The 22,312-nt window shown below is 33.9% G+C and overlaps 1 protein-coding gene and 1 long non-coding RNA gene across 2 annotated transcripts; one reads left to right on the top strand and one right to left on the bottom strand.

Moving 5' to 3' along the window:
• The first annotated feature begins 403 nt into the window (after positions 1-403).
• LOC113776128 lies at positions 404-3,025 on the top strand. Its single transcript, XR_003468978.1, has 3 exons — positions 404-781; positions 1,592-1,737; positions 2,645-3,025. It is a non-coding gene; the product is annotated as an uncharacterized LOC113776128 (long non-coding RNA).
• An 11,021-nt stretch (positions 3,026-14,046) lies between these two features.
• LOC113776154 (protein NRT1/ PTR FAMILY 3.1-like) lies at positions 14,047-21,053 on the bottom strand. The gene is made up of 4 exons (XM_027321254.1): positions 20,930-21,053; positions 17,551-17,768; positions 16,182-16,741; positions 14,047-15,165 (listed from the first exon to the last, which is right to left on the bottom strand). Exons 1-4 carry the CDS (start codon positions 21,045-21,047, stop codon positions 14,226-14,228), a joined length of 1,836 nt encoding a protein of 611 aa, XP_027177055.1. The 5' UTR covers positions 21,048-21,053; the 3' UTR covers positions 14,047-14,225.
• Between the last annotated feature and the right edge of the window lie 1,259 nt (positions 21,054-22,312).

The following is a 22,312-nucleotide window of genomic DNA, read 5'->3' as shown; positions in this document are numbered from 1 at the left end:
GAAAAAAGCTAAAGCCTATTTCTCCCAACAACTAAAAATGTACTAATGGTCATGCTCTGGTTCCAACGTCTAAGAAACTGCCATTTTATTTCCAATGCAAGCCAATGTTCTTAAGGGTATGTTTGGTTCCCTATGGAATTAGGATTTAGAATTGGAATTGGGGTCCTAATTCCAATTCCATTGTTTGGATTCTACTTCCCTCACATAATTAGAATTGAATCTGAATTCTATAGGAGTCCAATTCTATGAATTGAATTCTTTACTCGATCAAAAGAATTCTAATTCCAATTCCACAACTAAATGGGTTCACACGCGGATCTAGTATGGGTCAAAAATTAAAATCGGGTCAAAGGATATTAGCACCCCTTTCTACCTATCTAACTCACCATTTTCCTCAGCCGCTAGTGCTCTGCTCTCCACCATCACTTCCACCTGCAACCCTAATATCTTACCTTTCCCACCACCGTCTTCCCCCCTGCCTTCCATTTCTCTGGCCACTTCCTCCATCCTTCGCCACTCTCACCACTCGTCCACCCCAAATTTCAGACACATTTAGGGCTTGTGAGACACCCAGGAAGGATAATGCGAACGCAAAGTTGACCTCCAACAGCAGAGGAACACCTTTTGGTCTCTGAGATTTTGCCGCTACTATTGCCCCAAATCGAAATGGCCTGTGCGGAACTTTGAGCCTAAAGATGTACTAACACATGGCAACCTCGAATAGAGTACCAGTGGTTCGAGCTAAACACCCATCATATTAAGGAAATAACAAGCCAAGTTGGTAAGAGTTGTTTCTTAATTTTTCCAGCATCAAAATAATCTACTATCAGAATAATCTTTTAATCTTTCCAGCATCTTTCTAGCACATAATTATTTTTTGCTTAAAAAAAAAAGAAAATTATGATTAGCCAAGAAGGGAAGGGAAGGGAAGAGAGGGGGGGTTTGGTTTGGTTGATAATGAAACCAATTCTATAACCTGTTGCCCGCAGAAAGCTATTTGGGACGCCATCTTGAACAACAGGGCAGTTCAGGATCTCTGGGGCTCAATCTCTGCAGGTCATATGCAACAAATTTATTTGACAAAATTTTCAAAATATATACGTTTATTCCCCTGCCTCCTCTGTATGATTAATCATACAGAGTCATTTACCTCAGCAACAATTCATCCTACTAGGAGTCTTTTAGATAATTTGAAGAATTCTAGGGTGAAGTTTTATAATTCATATCTGTTCATTGCTTAAAATAAAAGCTTTCTAAACCTTGTTTGAACTTCCTGTATTGCCTGACAAAGGCCAGAGACATGTTTAGCTAAAGCTTGCCTGCACTTGTGCTTTACAATGGTTGCTTGTCTTCAATTTATAGAGCACTTTATCTTGTTGTCTTGTTGTTTCTTTTCTTAAAGGAAAAATTTGCTGTCGGGTCAGGGCCTGAAAAATTTTTATGTCTCGTCTCAAGGCTGCTAACTTCTCATCAATGGACATGGAATGTGATGAATGTGTGTTTTGGACTATTTAATGCTGTCATAAATTCTCACACACACTCTCTCTTAATGTACATTTAAATGTGTTTGATTGTTCCTAATATGTTACAGGAAGGCTTGTTTAACCTTGTCCTGCATTAAAGTGAGGTCGGTGCATTCTTCTTGATAGCAAAGTTGCGGGCTGACATGAAGTTGGACATGCTTAAAGGCTGAAGATCGTCACTCCAGTCTTCCTTGTATGTGTGGTATTTATAAAGGTATTTATTTTCAAGTGCTTAGAATGCTGTGAATAGGTTTTTTGATGTGAAAATTATAGCTCTATCTCTGGCTTTCATATTTCAACTATTGAGCCTGGTAATAATGGTTCAATTTTGACACTAACTAGAACGGTTGTCCTGCAGTTCTTTGGTGTATGTTTCTCTATATAATCAATTGTTAAGCATATTTTAAAGCTTATGGTTATCACAGTATTCTTAATGTGGTGTAACATGAATGCGTTATTGGTAGGAAGTGCAATTAATCTCCCAATCTGGCCTTACTCTGACATATTTGTAGCAAAATAGGCAGGAATAATACCAAAGTTTCTGGCTTTTTTTAAGAAGCTTTGGTGTGCTTGTTATCCAGTTGGGCCTTCCCTGCAATTCATTGCTAGTTAGGAAATTGTAAATAGCTATCTTTATCTCACACACACACACATATAGAGGAGTTTCAAGGGGAAGATAATTAATCTTTTGTTTTGTAACGCGCAGAATTGAGTGTAATAGTTTCCCAAGCTTATTTTCCAAGGCAAAGTGGGCAGTACCAAATCGAAACACTAACCTGATCATAGCAATGAATCACAGAAGCTAATAATTATGTTTACCAACAACTTGCACAAACTAATGAATTACAAAATTGTAATACTAAAGCTAATTCCTAAGCGATCTCTAAAGTATTAAAGGTGTATAAGCCAATATATTTGTTTCTGTCAATAGTTGTATTCACAAGCTGTAAATGTAATATTTCACGAAAGGCAAAAATATTATTGCAGATTATTATGTCAGAGGTTTATTTAGCTATCATTTTAGCTTCAATTGACTATGTAGAATTTAACACAGACTCACTTTTTAAAATTTGGTCTTTTGACTTACCTTTTCTTATTGTTGTCGTGATTTTGAATTGCAGAATTTGGATATTGACATCGATAAGGAAGGAGACGAGCAAAAAACAAAAAAGAGAAAAGTGGTAGTTGCAAATTATATGGTAACAGTAGCCACATTAGTAGTTTGGTGGCATGAGAAACATATAGTAAAGGAGCCTTATTTGGACTTTAAAGTAGCACATGAAATATATCTAAGGCGTCTTTACTATGGAAACAATAGAGTTTGTGTAGAGCAATTTCGACTCAATAAACATTATTTTACTATTTTATGTACAAATTTAAGAGAGCATTGTGGGTTGAGGGATACTAGAAATATTACTGTTGAAGAAGCAGTTGCAATGTTTCTCTATGTTCTTGCTCATAACTTTAAGAATCGCACTGTCAATTTTAATTTCATAAGATCAGGTGAGACAGTTAGAAGATACTTTAATATAGTTCTACGTGCTATCATAAAATTGGGGAAACAATATCTTATCCAGCCTGAAACGGAAATGGAAGGTTACGAGCATGAAAAGTGGGAATGGAAGCAATTTTTTATTTAATATAATTTAATTAAAAAAAACAAGAATTTTTTTTTTTTTTTTGCAGAAAAGGAACTTATTTGTTTTTTTTTTCTTTAAAGCTTTAGTAACAATTAGTTAAATGCAAGAAAAAATAAATTATTAAAGGCACTAATTGGCTTTTTCCTTAAAGCTTTAGTAACAATTAGCTAAATGTTAAAAAATTATTATATAGTAAAAAAAAAGAAATTTTTTATGTAAGGAAATGTTAGTTGGAAACAATTCTAATTTTTAATGAATTCTTCTCCCATCCAAACAAAGAATTTGGAATTCTAAATGAATTCTGTATCAATTCTATGCATTTCCCAAACAAAAGAATTTCAATGTTTTGGAATTCCAATTCATGGAATTCTAATTCTATAGAATTCCAATTCCAATTCAATTCCAATTCTGTTGAACCAAACGCACCCTAAAAGTTAAAGCTCCTTCCGTCTTCTTCTGCTTTAAATTTGGTTTTGAGCATTCTTGGCTCTGGTCGAAGACAAACAAGAACACGTGGCTCTTTCTTAGATTGGCAAGTGTGGTAAAGAGGAACAGAAAAATGCAACATATATATATATATATCTATATATATAAGGCAAGGACATGGTTGGATAATAAAAGGAAAAAAAAACTAACTTTTTTTTTTGTTTTTTGGATTATATTAATGTATGGATAATCCCTTTCTTGGCTATGGCCGAAGCTGGACAAATAAGAACACGTGGCTCTTCCTTTAGATAGGTAAGTGTTGTAAGAGAAACATAAAAAAAAGCAACATCTTCCCAAAAAAATATATACACACGCACACAAGGACATGGCTTTGATAATAATATGTTAGGTTAATATTTTTTTGGAGAAAAATATAAAAAGAATTAACTCTTTTTCATTTTTTTCAGATTCTATTGTTGATATGAACAATCACTTTTTTTACTATGGCGAAGCAGGACATATAAGAATGCGCGACTCTTCCTTAGATAGACAAGTATTGCAAGAGAAATCTTCCCCAAAATATGCATATATATATATATATATATATATATATGATGACTTGACAATAATCTCTTAGGTTAATATTTTTTCTGGAGAAAAAATAAAATGGATTAACTCTTTTTGGGTTTTTCTTTTTTGGATTATATTGTTCATACGGATAATGACTTTCTTGCCTGCGTATAAGGTTTTCCCTTCGTTTCAATTTACTTCGCAGCAATGCTCTGAACATGTCAGCCAACTGCCCTGCCATACTGCATTATTTGCCGATTGCCAATGATAGTCCATCCTTCAGGCAACTTGAGATCTCACTAAACTCAGTACTTATTGGTCTCCGCAAACCCGACGTAATTTTTTTCAGGAATAAATTCAGAAACTTCCCATGAGTTTGTGATAATTTCACTTAGCACCTTTAAACTTTAAAAATCACTTGCCTTCACTTGCATAACACTCAATTGTAGATAGAGAATATAATTTCATTTCAGTGTTTTGCCCTTCTCTTGTGAACCATTTTGTTGACATAACAAAACTAGTTAATCTCTTAACTTTTGAACACTTGGCCAATGTGATTTTTTAATTAGGAATTGCAAAGTGTTAACAAGGTTGAAAGACCTATTAATAATTTTTGCGTCATTAGTCTGCACAAAAAATCTACTAAAAATTTGAAAATCTAAGTAATTTGGAAAATTCACAAAAGTTGCCTAAGAATTGTACAATGAAAATAATAGCATTTTTCACCTTCAAAACACCTCAAATATGTTTTTAAATTTATAGTTAAGAATTTATCTTATTCGAGTTTTCAAGCCATTGATCTGGTCAAAGAATTATAAAATTCAAAAAAAATTGTACACAATTCTTAAATCCTTAATTTCATATAATTTGCGATCTTTGAGAAAACCTCAAATGCATTTGCGAACATAAATATTTTGCCTTTTTTATGATTTACAAGCCATCACTCTAGACAAGGAATTTAGAAATTTTGTTAAAAAATTTTAAATTTTGAAAAGCTCCTCAAATTAACCAAAAGCATTTTATAATAAAGGAACAATCTTTTTTGACTTGAAAACACTTTGAATATATTATTAAAATAAATTTTTGGTACATTAAAATATCTAAGATTATACTGTATCAATCAAAATTTACACATTTGTACCGTTTGTTTTATTTTTAGCTTTTTATTACATGCTTTCAATTTTGAAAGAAAAAAAAAAGTAAGACAACAAAGGGCACATTTGGAATGAAAATAACTCCGCTATCCAAAATTTGAGTTTTTAAATATTATGTTTTGTAAAAGGTTGTCAATGTTACAAAAAGTTAAAAATAGGGAAGACAAATGATTTTTTTTTTTTAAATTAAAGGGTGCTAAGTGAAAATTTTAGAAACATCAAGGGAGGTTTGTGCAATTATCCCTTTTCTAATGCATAAAAAACACAACGAAGATAAGGTAGCACTTTGATTCTCATCCGATGCCATTCAAAGGGGATGATCTGTCAAAACACAAATTAGAAAACTTATGAACTTGATTGTCTTTTTCTTCAGAGTTTGATTGCACATGAATTTCCAAGTAAACTTGGAACATTGATCTATTAGGTACCATAACTCATCATCGAATTAATTATCCATTTGGTATGTGAGGTCTCAAGTCTTCAGCTGCAATTGTGCAATTGTGCATCACTAATCAAACAAATTGGCATTAGTACTCGCAGTTCATGGGGTGCCCTGAGGAGAGTTCTTACAGCACAAAAGACTCAACAACATTAACTGCAGCACAGCAAATCACTTCCCAAACTACCAATCTTGCAGCCTCTATACAGGTGGATCTATCTACCTCAAATAATATATAATGAAACAAGCGGATAAATTAAAGATAGACAGAGGCAAGAGAGATCACTTGCACCAACCATCTTTGCACTCAACCTGCAAGAAAAAAGATAAAAGCATCAAGTAGAAAGATTGTGAATAGCTCAAAAAGAAAGAATGTGAATAAAACAACAGTTTCGACTCTGGAGTTTCTCTGCAATACAAATAAAAAAACCAGGCAAACAAAGAGAAGGGCTTGACAAGAAATCACGAAAGAACAAGAAGACAAGCTTTGCACAATGCTTCATTAACAAATCACAGTTAGATCTCGGATCTGTCACTGTTCGTACTAGCCACACTTTAAAATCAACAAGGTTATTTCCTAATCAACCATCCAAACTCGAAAGCTAAAATACCTTCGCCCCAGATCGCCTTGACATCTTCCTAATTGCCAATAGCAAAGGAGCAGTAGTAACTAATTTGAGTGGGAAGGATTATGAATATTGGAACTACTGCTTTGTTTTGATTTGAGGTTTTGAGGTGGAAATGGGAAGTGGAGCTGCTGCCTTTCTGGCACACCTCCATTTAATAGCTGTGAGCAGCAGTTAGTTACGCTAGTGTACTTTCCATTAACTTCAGTCAAAGGTGGTTTTCTCTGGTTATGATGATTGCTTCTACTTATGGGCAAATTGCAGTTTCGGTCCCCTCACCTATCAATTCTGTAAATTTATTCGCTCACACATTTTGAAGGAATAGAGAAATACAAATGATAAAGGGATACAAACACAAGAGACTCGTATGTTAGATGTGGCTAACTGTTTTGTTGAATGGACTATACGATTGCAGACCAATTGCTCGGTGCATCCATGGTGAAGATGTGTTTAAGTTGATTTTTTTTGTCAATCGACAATATCTACAATATTTTTATTCTAATTTATATTATAAGAGAGTTTAAGTGTTTAACTGAATCAATAGAAATTAGAAGTAAAGCAACCTATTTTCAAACTAAAAGGGTACATTACTACTCACTCTCTACCTCCAGATTTTACTGCAAATGTAAAAAATTAAACGTCGACAGTTTTTAATGAGTACCAAATTTTGTCATGTTTTTACACGGTAGTGTTTTAATATCTGCATTTGTTAAATTAATGCATATATGAGATGGTATTACGGTATTGTCAAAATGGGTATCTGCTTTGGATCCCCCTCCCCCCTAAAATAATTAGCGACCATATTAGCTTGAGCGACATCCTTTCTTTTCATATGATAAGCTGCAAGATTAGCTTGAGTAATAGCAAGGGGACCAAAATAAGACCAGCTAAATGTGAAAATTACAGAATTGGGGTTTTTCCCTTTATGTGTCATGATCCCTTCTGTCTTATCGGCCCTAATGAACACAGAAGTCAAGAATTCCCACTTAGCAGCCTAGGTGACAGAAGGAGGGAGTGAAGTGGATCAGCCTCATACCTGAATTCAAAACAAGTGAGAGACAATTATTTACCAAATTTTAGGCTAGCAGCATAATTTTTTCCTTAAAATACAATGACATGGTTAAATTAACTTTAGAATAGAAATGTGTGCAATCCTAAATTTGGAAAAATGGTTACCCCTAACAATTGTTCTTGCCTTGTACCATGAGCGTAAATGAAGATATTAGGTGGTAAATGCAAATTTCTCTTCTTGCATGTGGTGGTAGGGGCAGAAAAAGAGAAGGATTGCAAGAATGCATGAGACCTTGATTCTAAGGCCTACCAGTGCATGTATTGGTAGGTCGTGTCATGGTTACAAGCATAGTTTGCCGTGCTATTCTCACAAGGATCCACAACTTGAAAAAGCCACAAAGGGGATTAAAAGGTTGATTTTTCCTAGGATGACAATTGATACATTCCCAAACAACAAAAGACATTCTTAATTTCCTTTTAAAGCTAAAATCATTAACTACTAACAAGTGGGCAGTGTCTCTTTGTGCTTTTCTTCTTCTTTTTTTTTAATAAAAAAAAGGTTTGAATAAGTTTGGTTTGATTATCACCACAAATCAGGCATGTACTAGATCATAGATCGCTTATAGGGGTGCTTATAAATTATTCATCAACATAGTTTTCGCATCGATAGCAGAATTCAAATATCGACAGTAAGATTCAAAAATTTTAAGGCTTAACATTTACTCAAGTCAGGCCTCGGGTTTGGACAAGTTAAGTATAACCAGTGGATTTTACTTCGCTTTTTCTGTCTAAAAGAAAAGAAGAGAGAGGCTAGGATGTTTGACCGAAGTAGTGGAACTACTAACATATTCGATCAGCAAGTTCAAAGCATAGATAAGACCACACGGACTACAAAATCTTGTAAATTTGGCTAGTCATGGTTAACGGCTTTTAATTTGACTGTTCATGATGATGACTATTGGAATTGTAACTTTGAGGGGAAAAAAAAAAGAGCTGGAGGATTGACGAAGAATAGAAGCATGGATAAGGAAAAAAAAATGGAAGAAGAAGAAGAAGAAACCATCTTTGATAAACCGCCTAAAACATGACTAAATTTCTTTGGCCTGCTCATGATTGAATCACAGCTCGGCGGTGGGTCATTAATCGTAGAAGTTGATGGGAGGAAGGAGAACATTGTAGAATTGGTTTTAGTTTTCAAAGTTTACTGTTTTCTTTGGGTAAATTACAGAATAGCTTCTAAAGTTTGGTACAATTAAGTATGGCCTGAGGTTTGATAATAGGAATGAATATTAACTAAATCATTTCTTTTCTTTGAATAATTCCAAGTCTTTACAAAAGGTGCAAAGTTTAATCGAAAACAATAATGTAAAGATAAGTCCAAATTTATAACAATGACCCAATTTTAACTAGACATCCCTAAGAATTTATTTTACAAGAATCAGGTTTGACTAAATGAACCAATGACGCTTTTAAGAGCCTAATCAAATTGTAAACCCAATAAACAAGACTCTTTAATGGATGGACTTAACTCAGGGCTAAACAGAAAGAAAATTTTCTATAAAGGAAAACCTTATAAATCAGAAAATTTTCGAGAAGGGGCAAACATTCTTTTTTTTTCAGGAAGCTATTCAAGTATATTTTATAGAAAGTCGAAACATATTTTATAGGGTTACTTAAGAAAGAAATAAGTGCTTTTGAGAGTAAGACATGAGAACTAATTAAGGTATATATGTTATTGACTATAGGTTTGAAACAAGTTTAAGGGCGCATTAAGAATCTCTTCAAGAGAGGAGTTTGAGGTATGTGGTACTTACCCTTCTGAGATTTCAAATGTGCAAAATGAATTTTTTTTTGTTTTTAATACTATTTTGTTGCGTGGACAAGGAATGTATTTGATTAAATGCTTTGTTTGAATATTTATGAAAGTTATATTTTCCTATACAAAAATGGACCATGTGACTTATTTGAAATATTTTGATACATTATTGTATACCAAACGAGCTAAATCTTTTATGAAATCAAAGATCTATATATGTGACATATGAAATGAATTTTTGACAAGTAAAACTCAAAATGGTCATGGAATAGACAGTAGGGGCTATAGTCCTGTCTAATCGTCATGGTAGTCTGGTATAAAGTTCGGCCGATTGACAAGATCATGGTAACCTGGTATAGAGTCCGGCCGATTGACAAAGTCATGGTAGCCTGATATAAAGTCCGACCGATTGACAAGGTCATGGTAGTCTGGTATAAAATCCGACCCATTGACCAATGTATGAAATGAGACCAATCAGTAGTCATGAAACCTATTGATCGCCCACCTAGAAGGGGTTTAATCTCTAGGTTGAGTGCTTAGTAGCCGATCATTACATATACTTGTTATGAGCTAATATGAAATGAGTTATGAGATGATATGAAATGATTTACAAACTGATATGAAGAGACTTATGAATTGTTACGAAATGTTTTATGATTTTATGATTTTTCATGTATAGTTATTAATAAGATGCTTTTAAATTACTTGTCACTCGTTACTCCTGATTGTTTTACAAACAACGTTGCTTTCATGTTTACGGATGTGAACGATGTGCCAATGATTTTGATTTATATCTATATATATGTATCTATAAAGTTATGAGTGCATGGTCCAACAGAGGAGTGGATATTACCTACTGAGCGAGTGTCGCTCTACCCACTTTTTACCATCCTTGCAGATTTTGAAGAATATGAGTTGGTTTACGTAGAAGACCCTGAGGACGACTTTTATTAGCTTTAAATGAATAGAAGTTGGCAGGCTAGCTACTTCTAGTTGTTAGTTTATTTACATCCGTTTCTGTTGTTTCGATTTGAGGATAATTGTACGAACTTATTGGATATTCGTAGATTACCTTTTTAGACATTTGTACCGCACTTTACCTAGTTATATTATTTAGTACTTTTAAAGTTTAGTATAGTATGATGTTGCCTTATATTCTTGAACGATACTTGAGGATACAGCGGATGCCACGTGACGGGCGTGTGCGGGCTCGGGGCGTGATATTTTTAGTGGTATCAGAGTTTAGGTTTTATGATCTGGAAGTGTGAGAAATGATGTTTGGATATTAATGATTTTGAAAATTGAAAGGAAATGGAAAACCAGATCAAAAGAAATAAGAGATTGCTTTGACTTTTTAGCAATACCAGAGCTCAGGTCATATGATCTAAAAGTATGTGAAATAGTGTTGGAGATATTAGGGATTTTAAGTATTGAAATGAGATAAAAAAAAATACAGGATTAAAGGAAATAAAATATTTTCATGATTTTTAATATTATCAGAGTTTTGATTATGAGCATTGGGTACGATTTACTCTGTAGAGGAAATACACATTAGGAAATGATCAATTGTGACTGAATAAATCGGCTTGAAAAAGTTGCATGTGTGATTTAAGTTGGAAATGGTACTATAGGTGTTCATGATATCCTTTTATTGGATATGGTTTTGGTGGTACATTCTAAATTTAAGCTGTCGGATGTGTAGGAAATATTATGTATATCTGAAGTATTGTCTGCAGGAAATTGAAAGTATCAAGGGATTAAAGTACGTATACAATACATGTTGGATCTTGGAATTTTGTTGACTTATTTTGAGGGTAGCAACTCCAATCCAGTATCATTAATTGCTGGTGATTTGCCAATAATAGAGAACAATTCATGCCCAAATAAAGGTGATTTAAACGTGGCTTAAATCCAAGCTGTGAATTTTGAAAAGAAAATTTTCTTTTAAATATTTATACGAATAGTTGAGGTTGAGCTAATTGAGCATGACCATATCTAGGTCACAAACCAGACTCCACAATGGCAATTGTAGAGGCCCTTTACTCCCTCATAAAAGATTATATGTATTTGAATCTTACTGTCGATATTTGAATTCTGCTATCGATGCGAAAACTATGTTGATGAATAATTTATAAGCACCCCTATAAGCGATCTATGATCTAGTACATGCCTGATTTGTGGTGATAATCAAACCAAACTTATTCAAACCTTTTTTTTATTAAAAAAAAAGAAGAAGAAAAGCACAAAGAGACACGGCCCACTTGTTAGTAGTTAATGATTTTAGCTTTAAAAGGAAATTAAGAATGTCTTTTGTTGTTTGGGAATGTATCAATTGTCATCCTAGGAAAAATCAACCTTTTAATCCCCTTTGTGGCTTTTTCAAGTTGTGGATCCTTGTGAGAATAGCACGGCAAACTATGCTTGTAACCATGACACGACCTACCAATACATGCACTGGTAGGCCTTAGAATCAAGGTCTCATGCATTCTTGCAATCCTTCTCTTTTTCTGCCCCTACCACCACATGCAAGAAGAGAAATTTGCATTTACCACCTAATATCTTCATTTACGCTCATGGTACAAGGCAAGAACAATTGTTAGGGGTAACCATTTTTCCAAATTTAGGATTGCACACATTTCTATTCTAAAGTTAATTTAACCATGTCATTGTATTTTAAGGAAAAAATTATGCTGCTAGCCTAAAATTTGGTAAATAATTGTCTCTCACTTGTTTTGAATTCAGGTATGAGGCTGATCCACTTCACTCCCTCCTTCTGTCACCTAGGCTGCTAAGTGGGAATTCTTGACTTCTGTGTTCATTAGGGCCGATAAGACAGAAGGGATCATGACACATAAAGGGAAAAACCCCAATTCTGTAATTTTCACATTTAGCTGGTCTTATTTTGGTCCCCTTGCTATTACTCAAGCTAATCTTGCAGCTTATCATATGAAAAGAAAGGATGTCGCTCAAGCTAATATGGTCGCTAATTATTTTAGGGGGGAGGGGGATCCAAAGCAGATACCCATTTTGACAATACCGTAATACCATCTCATATATGCATTAATTTAACAAATGCAGATATTAAAACACTACCGTGTAAAAACATGACAAAATTTGGTACTCATTAAAAACTGTCGACGTTTAATTTTTTACATTTGCAGTAAAATCTGGAGGTAGAGAGTGAGTAGTAATGTACCCTTTTTGTTTGAAAATAGGTTGCTTTACTTCTAATTTCTATTGATTCAGTTAGACACTAAAACTCTCTTGTAATATAAATTAAAATAAAAATATTGTAGATGTTGTGGGTTGACAAAAAAAATCAACTTACACACATCTTCTCCATGGATGCACCGAGCAATTGGTCAGCAATTGTACAGTCCATTCAACAAAACAGTTAACCACACCTAACATACGAGTCTCTGGTGTTTTTAATATTTATTATTTGTATCCACATTTCTTCTATTAATATCTGTACCGGCAATTGTAGGGCGCACGATCCTTTTGTCATCCCCAATAACTTGAAAAGGTCAAACACAACACACACAACTGTAAGTTTTCTACAGCATGCACAGAATTTAAAATACAATGATAAAATCAACTTCATCTATGTCATTCCAAGATTGAAAGCATAATTCCATGCACTGAGTATTCCCTTGTCAACATAAAGCCAAACATGCTCGAACATTAAGCAAATTGAAAACAAATAACCAAAAGCCACGTTCGAGTTGTTTTTGTTAGAGCAAGTTCATGAAATTAATCAGCTGGAAGTTTTTAGCAAGGATATCAACAAGTTGTTGAGTAATAGGAATATCAGAGACCTGAAGATAGTCTAGAGCAATTTTTGCATATACAAAGTGATAATGCAGTGCAATATGCATTGTTCGTGAGTGGAACACAGGATTTTGTGATATATAAGTTCTTGAAGAGTTTGAATAACTAATCATCAGATAACTTACTGAATTTCCGACAGTTATGAAGGAACAAGCCAATAAGTGTAACTGTTGAAGACAGTCTTCCACTTTTAGGTCACCTTTAGTGAAGCTTTGAAATTTATGTTTCAAATCCATCATAGTGGATGCATCATGATCAAGAAAGAGACGTTCCAAAGTGTTCCATGCAGTATATGCATGCACTTTCACACCCATGATTAAGAAGTGTTTCAAGAACATTAAGAGAAAATGTAGGATCAATCCAACTATGTACAGTTGTGTCACATTGAACCCAGAGATCATATGAATCATTGATGAATTTGGACAAAGACTTTATCCATCAACAATACCAAACATCTTTTGGCTTTTCAGAAATGTAGTAACAAGACGCTTCCAAGTAAGAAAATTCATGAAGGTTAATTCAAGAGAAGTGGAGTTCTTTATGGTGGAGATCTGTGGAACTTGAGAAGGAAGAAATGATTTAGTAGACTGAGAGATTGAACTATCTTTAATAAGAGAACTCTTGATGAAAGAAAAAGAAAATAAAAAAAGCCAAGGAACTGGCAATGCTCGTGATACCATGAAGAAGAAATGTGCTCACTCTGAAGGTTGTTGTCATCTTTATTTACACTATAAATGAGTACAATGGGTAAGATCTATAAAATAAGTACAAAGTATAACAAACAACTATACGATACATGATGTAGATGATATCAGACAAGTGATAAATATTGAATGGTTAACACAAAACTCCTAACCGAACATGGCCTTAAATAATGTACATTATTTACATCTGAAAGTTGTAACGAATTAATTATCAGAATTTTGTGACGCGAATACAATACGCACCTTCTCTCAACTCGCAAAAGGAAAGATCCCAACACTTAAAAGGAAATTAGAAACTCTATCAAAGAACAGCCTAGCTGAAACAGTTTTTTCAGAGATTCTATTTCAGTAATCTTAGTTATGGCAAATTGATGGAATCATTTTATAAGAACTACACTGATTGAACTAAAATGTACAATGCAGAGCCATACAAGTAATTGATGCTTCCACCAAATACATCTAACTAGTTATTGATACAACCCGTCCTAAGATGTTTGCTGTATTGCTAATTCTGTTTCTCTAGTAATCACTTTAGAATCCTGTGTTGATGTCTTATCGTTTGCTAGCTCCATATCAATATCTTCACTGCTTTCAATCAATTCTTCCAATGGTTTATAGGTATAGCACCAAGCACATATGAGATAGTATATGAGATTAACTACTTGTATTCCTGTAACCAGCCAATAATAATTCTCCAACCTTCCCCTGTTGAGATTCCTATCAGGTAGCCAATTTCTCTCTATACCAGTATACTTGTGAACTGTTGAAACCACAAATGTTCCAATATAATTTCCAAATGATGCTGCCAGGGAGTATAGTGCAACCATTGTGCTTCTCATGCTCTCAGGGGACTGATCATAAAGAAATTCCAAGTGCCCAACAGAATGGAAAACCTCTGCAATTCCATGGAGGCAAAACTGTGGAAGCAACCAAAAGACACTTATTGGTATAGTAGCAGTTGGCTTGTCTAAGAGATTATGATCTGCTGCCACAGCCTTTCGCTTCATTTCAACCAGAGCTGAAACAATAGTAGCAAGGATGTTGATCGTGAATCCAATTCCCATACGTTGTAGGCATGTGATCCCCGCAGGATTCTCTGTAAATCGACGAGCAAATGGGACAAAAAGGCGCTCATATAAACCAAGACCAACTAGCACAGTAATGATACTGAAGATGGACAGGCTTGCTGGAGGAATCTCAAAGGAGTGGGATAGATGACGGTTCATGCTACGAGCTTGTTGGATGGTGAAGCTGCCGAGATGTGAGTGGGAAGTAACTAGTAATATCCCGGCTCCCCAAATAGGCAAAACTCGAATTACTGATTTCAGCTCTTCAATTCTATGTACTGTTGATATTCTCCATAGTTTTGGGTGGTTCGATTCATCAATGTCATCATCAGTCAATACAGCTGCTCGATCAGCCCACCTGGGATAGAGTGCAATATATAATTATGGACAGAATGGCACCAAGAATTGTTGTGGAACATCGAAAGATATCAACAGAAATCTAGATTAGTCTCAGACAAGAAAATTGGCACAATGAGGTTCAGAGAAATTGACTGGTCTGAATATGTTCACTATTATGTACTTTCTGTCAGCATGAGAAACTAATTCAGAAGATCAACCTTCAACAACAAAGCATCAGTATGTTATAGTGTCTAACTTGCTTTGATTGATGAAAAGTATATCCAAGTATTTCAACTCTGTATGCAATTAAAGTTAGGGGTCCTAATCGGATTGGAAGAAATTATATTCTTCTCTTCTGAAATTTTCTTTCCCTTGCATAATGTCCCAACACAATTGCTAACAGAGCAGCCCATTAAGCATGAAATTAATTCAATTAATATAGTGAAGATATGTTCTACCGAGTAGTCTAAACAGGTTTACAGTTGTATGTTAACAGTAAGCTTGTAGTTAACCTAGAAAGTCTGTAGTCCTGATTACTATTAGCAGGTGCATTTTCCAAATAGTCTACCTTTGATCTAATAAAATATCTCCAGGCATCCAGCTCCTAATGTAATCTACATGGAAATTTTAGCTCCTAACACTCTTTTCTCGAAGCCTGAACTTTCAACAGATACATTAAATAAAAAATGGGCTGTTTTCTAGCATACCAAATCCAGACAAAAAGTAGTTTGCTTAATTCCACTCCCATCGAAAAAGAAAGGAGCGAAAATAATTAAATAAAACCAGTAAGACGATTCCTTTATAAAAGAAAAAATATGCAAAACACCATGAAAGCCTAATTAACTACTTTGTTCTTTTAAAGTACAAGAAATTGCAAACCGATATGAGGAAGATTTAGTGAGTCATAACTTTGTTCACCATTTTTGTGTTCCAAGTCTTTTTTTCCCATTTCCAACATATTGTGTCATGTAACTGCTGATTTCAGTATTCAGATAAATTGCTATAATACCATAGTAGGGAATGTGTATAGCACACCTGAACTGATTAGTGTGAACAAGTTTTCCATTGGAGGAGATAGTAGCATCTAACTCCTTGTTCTCATACAGTTGACTAGGGTCATTTGGTGCCACGATATTCCTCTTCTTCAAAGCTGCAACAATTACCTGTGCCAATCTAATCAATGGACTCCCACCTGGTTGCACCTTTTTATAAAGAGGGGCGCCAACAACAAAAGCTACAATAGATAAAGCCATGGCAATTGTAGGGATTCCAAGACCCCAGCCCCAACCAACATTATCTTGGATATAAACTACCACTGTAAGAGCCAATAGTGTGGCCATTCCCATGCAGAAATAGTACCAATTGAAGAAATTCCAGCTTCTAGATGCAGCTGCGAATTTGCTCATGTCAAATTGATCAGCAGCAAAGGTAACAACACAGGGCCTAATGCCACCAGTTCCTAAAGATGTCAAGAGGAGAGCAATATATAGGACCCAAAGCTGAGTGTTTGAGGCCTCTTTGCAGTTTTGTTGAGTCGGACATGGAGGAGGATGTAGTTGTGGCAGCACTGCTGAAGTAGTAATACACACCATACCCTATCATGACAAAGAATTGTGAAATTACGAGCGAAGTGGTTTTTTGCTAACACCTATTCAAGCATAGCTCAGTGATGCAGTTGCATGGTTGGAGGGACAGCTGCCCCAAGATTAAAAAAAAAAATTACTTTCATGTATTAAAGTTATTGTTTGTCCAAAAGTTTCTGTTTTTATGCAAGAGTTATCAAGGGAAATTTTTAAAAATTATATACTCCTACACAAATACTTATTTCCTTTTTTGGGAGCTAGGAATGATTAAATTCAGAAAATTCTATCTTGAATTGTATTTACATGCACCACTAATTTAACATAACTCGTACCATTGCCGCCTCCCTTTTCTACACATTACCTTTACATTCCTAATTTTAAATTAAACAGCCGTATTGTTTATATATATTGTCAAATAGAATTTCCAAGTGAATGGAGTCGAGGATCACTTGAATCCCTCTTTAAATTTGGCTAAACCTTTTATTGCATGAATATACACTTTGTTTGCCCGTTAGTGCAGTTTTAAACTTTTATGAATGAAATTATCATTTTATCACCAAAAAAAAAACTCTACTTGCTAAAGTAAAAGTTTGAAACTCTACCGGCCAAACTAAAAGTTTTATCATCCCCTACACCTCGCAAAGAATTTATTATTCCATTTCCTATCTCACTTCCTGTCTCACTTTTAATTATATTGTCATTTGTTTTCCACAAACACCCCATTTTAATTTTGTTTCTGTAAGTTTCAATAAGAGTAAAAAAAAAAAATTACAAACGGACTGATGAAAAGCAAAATATCAGAGAGTAGAGATCAAGAAGACCAGTTCATAAATGATGGAAGCCACAATGATAGTCCAAAATCGGCCAGCAAAGGAGTCGGCAATTAGAGCACCAATAAGGGGTGTGAAGCTGGAGGTTCCACCAAAGTTTGTGAGAGTATTGGAGGCTTTGACTAAAGGCAAGTTTAGCTCTTTGGTCAGGTACGTGATCATGTTTGCATGAAAACCAGTGGCCGCAAATTTGTCACATGCTTCATTTGCTGCCATGATTAATCACAAATTGCTATTAATTACCTCAATTGACATCTCAATTCACACAGTTCACAACTGAAATTGCTGGTTTTTTGAGGGAAAAAGATAACAAATTTATTAATGAGATTGGTGGAAATCGTTACTTAATAGGAACTGCTAGTTAGTTTAGTTAATTGAGGTACAATTTATCATCTAAGCTTAAGAACTCGCATTTATGACCTCTATAATTAGACATTTTTTTAATTTAAAACCATTTTTCCCAATGAGTTAAGACTAAATTGGATTGAGGTTTCAGTGTCACGGGCTTCGTTTGATGGAGTTTATGTTGTGAATTCTTGTTCCAAGCGAGTTTATAATTAGACATTTTTCTAATTTAAAACCTTTTGACGGTTAATACACTGCATCTTATGTTCACATAATTACCAAACTACAACATTTAAAAAATAATTAAAAAATTAAAAAGAAAAGCTGAAATTTTGACCTTGCTGGGCTACGTAAATGGTTTTTTTGGATCAATTCCATATTACACTTGGTCCAATTGAGAGAGCCCAATTAAAATTCTAAAGCTAATATAATTGAGACATAGACATTCTACCTATTTATGTGTCTTATCCTCCATGGCATATTAGGATTTTCGGATTCTTTGGTTCAAGAGTGGATGAATAAATAGGTAATAATTCTGATCTAAGATTTACTTCTTCGTTACCAGCTTACCCCCCCAAAAAAAAAAAAAAAAAGTCTTCGTCACCATACTTTTCGAGGTTTTGAATTGGATTACAAATTTTGTGCTACCTTGGTTCATCTTATATATAATAAAGAATTTTGTAATATATAGGACGTAGAATAGTTATAGTATAGTATGAAAATACTATTGTTTTATCATGTGGTAAAATTAGAATTAGAATTAGAGCTCTACTAATTTTTGTGCCTTAGAATTCTAAATGGATGCCCAAAATATATGTTTAACAAGCTTTGTTCTTGAATCAAAACACATTAAAGATAGCATGTTCATGCTTTCTTAGACATTATAATTAATGGGATTTGGAATTAAATTATTCTACGAGAGTTCGAGATCGAAAGTGGCTGAATGAGCTAGTAGTTGGCTAGTAACCATTCAGTCCATCTCTATTTGGTGCAACTATAAAATTAATCAATCCTTAATTATGGTTACATGCTAAAAAAGATTAACAAATGTCTGTCAAACTGCTAAGTATAGCCTTCAAAAGATCAGAAGATATCAGTGCTGTCAAATCTTGTCCACTGATTATTAGTAATTAGAGAGTATTATAAGGAGCATAAGGACATGATGGGTGGGACATATTTTTTGCGGCTTGACTTATACCTTTTGCTTCTTTGTCATTTAGTAGGTTTATGCATTATTAAACTGTCCCCGTGAATCAAATCATACACCCATTTCAGGGTAATGGGAAAGTCTTTCTGGCACCGAAAGTAGAAAAAAAAATTTAAACAAAAAAGACAAGAAAAGAAAAATACCAGTTATCTTTATTTATAGTAGCTAGCCACTCTAGCATCTGAATTTGCATGACATAAATTTTTCGTTTTTCATCAATATTTATTTTACATGTTTTTAAATACTATTTTACCTCTCATATAATATATTCTCAAAAGAGTTATAGCAATTTTTTATTAAAAAAAAATTTAGAAAATGCAATCCAAATTAAATGATATATTTGGCTTTTATCTAGCGGTAAAATAACCAAAGTAGATATTGCAGAAATTGGATTTGGAATTCAAATCACAGTGCATTTGAGCTTGTTCTAATTAAGTGTTAAGGTTCATCCTATATTTATGGGTTAACAGTTAGAATATTGTTGAATTATTGAATTTGCGTAGAGGAAGACCTATTTCCGAAATAGCATCGTGAGTAAAATCCATCATTTCTTAAGCACATCAGTAGAAATGTTTTACTTGTATGAAATCTTTTCATTCTTCTTGGTCAAAAAAATCCATAAACTAACAATCAACACGATGATTTTGAGTTAATATTTTACAAGATAATAGGTGAAATAATCTACTTACGTAAAATTTTCAAATTATTAAGTTGTAAAATTACTTTGTTCATTTAATGCTTTCAAAAGAAAATTTTTCCTTGCACAGATAAACAGGCCCTTTTTAAGTTTGCAAAAAGCCAAGTGAACTGCATCTACTGCTTCATTTTGCGAACACGAATTTCTCGCAGTATGCTTTCCCTTTTGTTTTTAGTTTTTTTTTTTTTTGGGGATATGACGATTATTATAGAACTCTAAAATGGAATCTCACAAAGGTTTTCTGTCAATTTGCCTCACTATTTTCTTTGGATTCTCGAATTATAACCCATCTATTTGGACAGTTCAATGAATAAAGGTCAAATTTCTGAACATGTTCGTAGTCTACATAGATGCCAAGATGTAATTTCATTTTGGTTGTCAATATTCTTTTGTCTTTTCGATATCTAATAAACAGTTCAATCTAAGAGGAATCTTTTAGTTCCAGTGTATTTCAATTTCCATCTATGTTTTTTTTCAACCAAAATGTCAGGAGATTTTATATCTTTAGCAAAACTATACAGTATAAGGGCAAGGGTCCCAAGCTTTACAATAAGTGCATATTAGCACAATGGAATAGTATAGGACCATTCCATGTCATAGAATTTTAGTAGAGCAATTTTGCTCAAACTATAACATAGACTATCAGTTTTCTGATCTAACCTATCAAAAGAGTACATTCGAAATCAAGATGCCATTTTCTGGATGTCTTCCATTATAGTTACCATCTCATTATCAGCCAGTTTCCATATATGTACTGATGTTGCATGTATTATTGTTTTATAAGAAACGTATGAACAGAAGTAAATTATTCAATACAAATATCATGTTGAAATCACGTTATTCATGTCCCAAGAGAATTCTTATGACAATTTCCATCCCACTCTTTATTATATCGTTACTAATAATTTGGATAACACTGAAGATGTAAAACTCAGTTCCAAATTACTACAAAGAAAAAAAAAAAAGTGTCTGGGACTTGTACCATAAATCTTCTAGTAATCAGAAGCTTGATTAAAAGCAAATCTGCCTGCTGTGATGTATAGACATATGTAGCACAACCCTTGAGTGAAAGACGATTAAGAAAAAAGTTCTAGCATAAAAGATCAAGAAATTAAACTCACCAAGGATAAATGGCATGGTTTTGATTCCACCAAGTTGCCTCTTTTTTGTTGTAGTTTCTCTCATCTCCTCTTCACCATTTTCACTCATTCTCTTGTCTAACTCCATTTTGCTCTCCATGTTCTAAGTGGGAGTGGAACTCACTATTTTATATGCATCCCACGGCCGTACAAATGATAAAGAACTGAAATAATAAGACAGGGAGTGGGGACTGTAAATTGGCTTGATTGGCTGGTGATATGCCGTCTCATATTTTTCAAATTTTGTCTTTTCAAAATAAATTAGTTTCTCTCCTTTTTTTTTTCAAAACAAAGGAATTTAGTACTGCTATATTTGCTAATTATATATTGGATGAACACTAGTACTTTCTTTATCTGTGACCAAATTCAATGATTAATCCACTGTTAGAATAGGGATTCATTTTCCATGTCATTCTTTTTTCTTTTCCTTTCGTGAATAAATTCCTTAAGATCTGAATCATTAAGATGTAGTGGAATCAAAGAAATCAGAATAACCAAGACAAAAGTGTACTTTATTAAATCATTTGTAGCAGAAATAGGTTGGCTTAATTTACATCGTACTGGTTGCTACTGAGACCTAAACCGGCTAACATTCATGTTGAATCATATCATCATGAGTTGGTTCCTATAAAAAAGTATTTGTAAATTTTTAAAATCTATGATTCCAGTCTATATGGCACAAACTTTTTAATCAAGATTTCTGACAGGCTGAGTCTATCTAAAAAGTTTTTTGGCTCATCAAGTGGCATTAAGTGGTAAACTCACAAGTTGTTGTTCCTTCAATTTTATCTTTCTTGGTAGCCATATTTTTCTGAAACTTTTTGAAGGAGAATAAGAAAGCCTTGCGTTTCTAAGCATATATTTACATTAGTCTCAAATCTATAAGAGATAAATATAGAAAATTTCCCATGACCAATAAAAATTGTGGAATTGCCTCTCTCTAGCCCTCTAGCTCTCTTAAAATGGTAGTCTCTCACTTTCCCAAATCAACTTTATTTCTCCAAAATGGCTATCCCAACAAATGAGAGAACTGGAATAGAAATTTTTTTTTTTTTTTGTGAATCTCATGCTTCTTGAATTACTATGGCTAGTCCTCCATTTGTTTGAGATCTTACTTGAATATCCTAGAGACCATCCAAAGCCAAAGCCAAAGGAGCCGTATAAAACAACCTAAGTGCGGTCAGATCATTCTGTTGGTGATATGCTTACCGTGCACGCACCTTGATTTTTCATCTTAAGAGTCTAGACTCTCGAGGTTCTTAACCTTTTTTTTTTCGGGATAACGATAGCATTTGTATAATTTAATTTATTCTATTTTACAAGGAAAAGCGCTTCAAGAGACTGTGTAAGAGCCTAACTAGTATA

The sequence above is a fragment of the Coffea eugenioides genome, chromosome 6 (assembly GCF_003713205.1).
Source record: "Coffea eugenioides isolate CCC68of chromosome 6, Ceug_1.0, whole genome shotgun sequence".
Taxonomy (NCBI): domain Eukaryota; kingdom Viridiplantae; phylum Streptophyta; class Magnoliopsida; order Gentianales; family Rubiaceae; genus Coffea; species Coffea eugenioides.
This window is presented reverse-complemented; position numbering and strand designations above follow the sequence as displayed.

Bases quoted from the DNA above. Each gene is read 5' to 3' on its own strand.
- LOC113776154 (XM_027321254.1), bottom strand. From the start codon at position 21,047: ATGGAGAGCAAAATGGAGTTAGACAAGAGAATGAGTGAAAATGGTGAA. The intron at 16,742-17,550 runs GTCTTCTTGATC...TTGTCATGATAG, and splicing joins CTTCCATCATTTATGAACTG to GGTATGGTGTGTATTACTAC. The intron at 15,166-16,181 runs GTGTGCTATACA...ACTCTATCCCAG, and splicing joins GTTCACACTAATCAGTTCAG to GTGGGCTGATCGAGCAGCTG.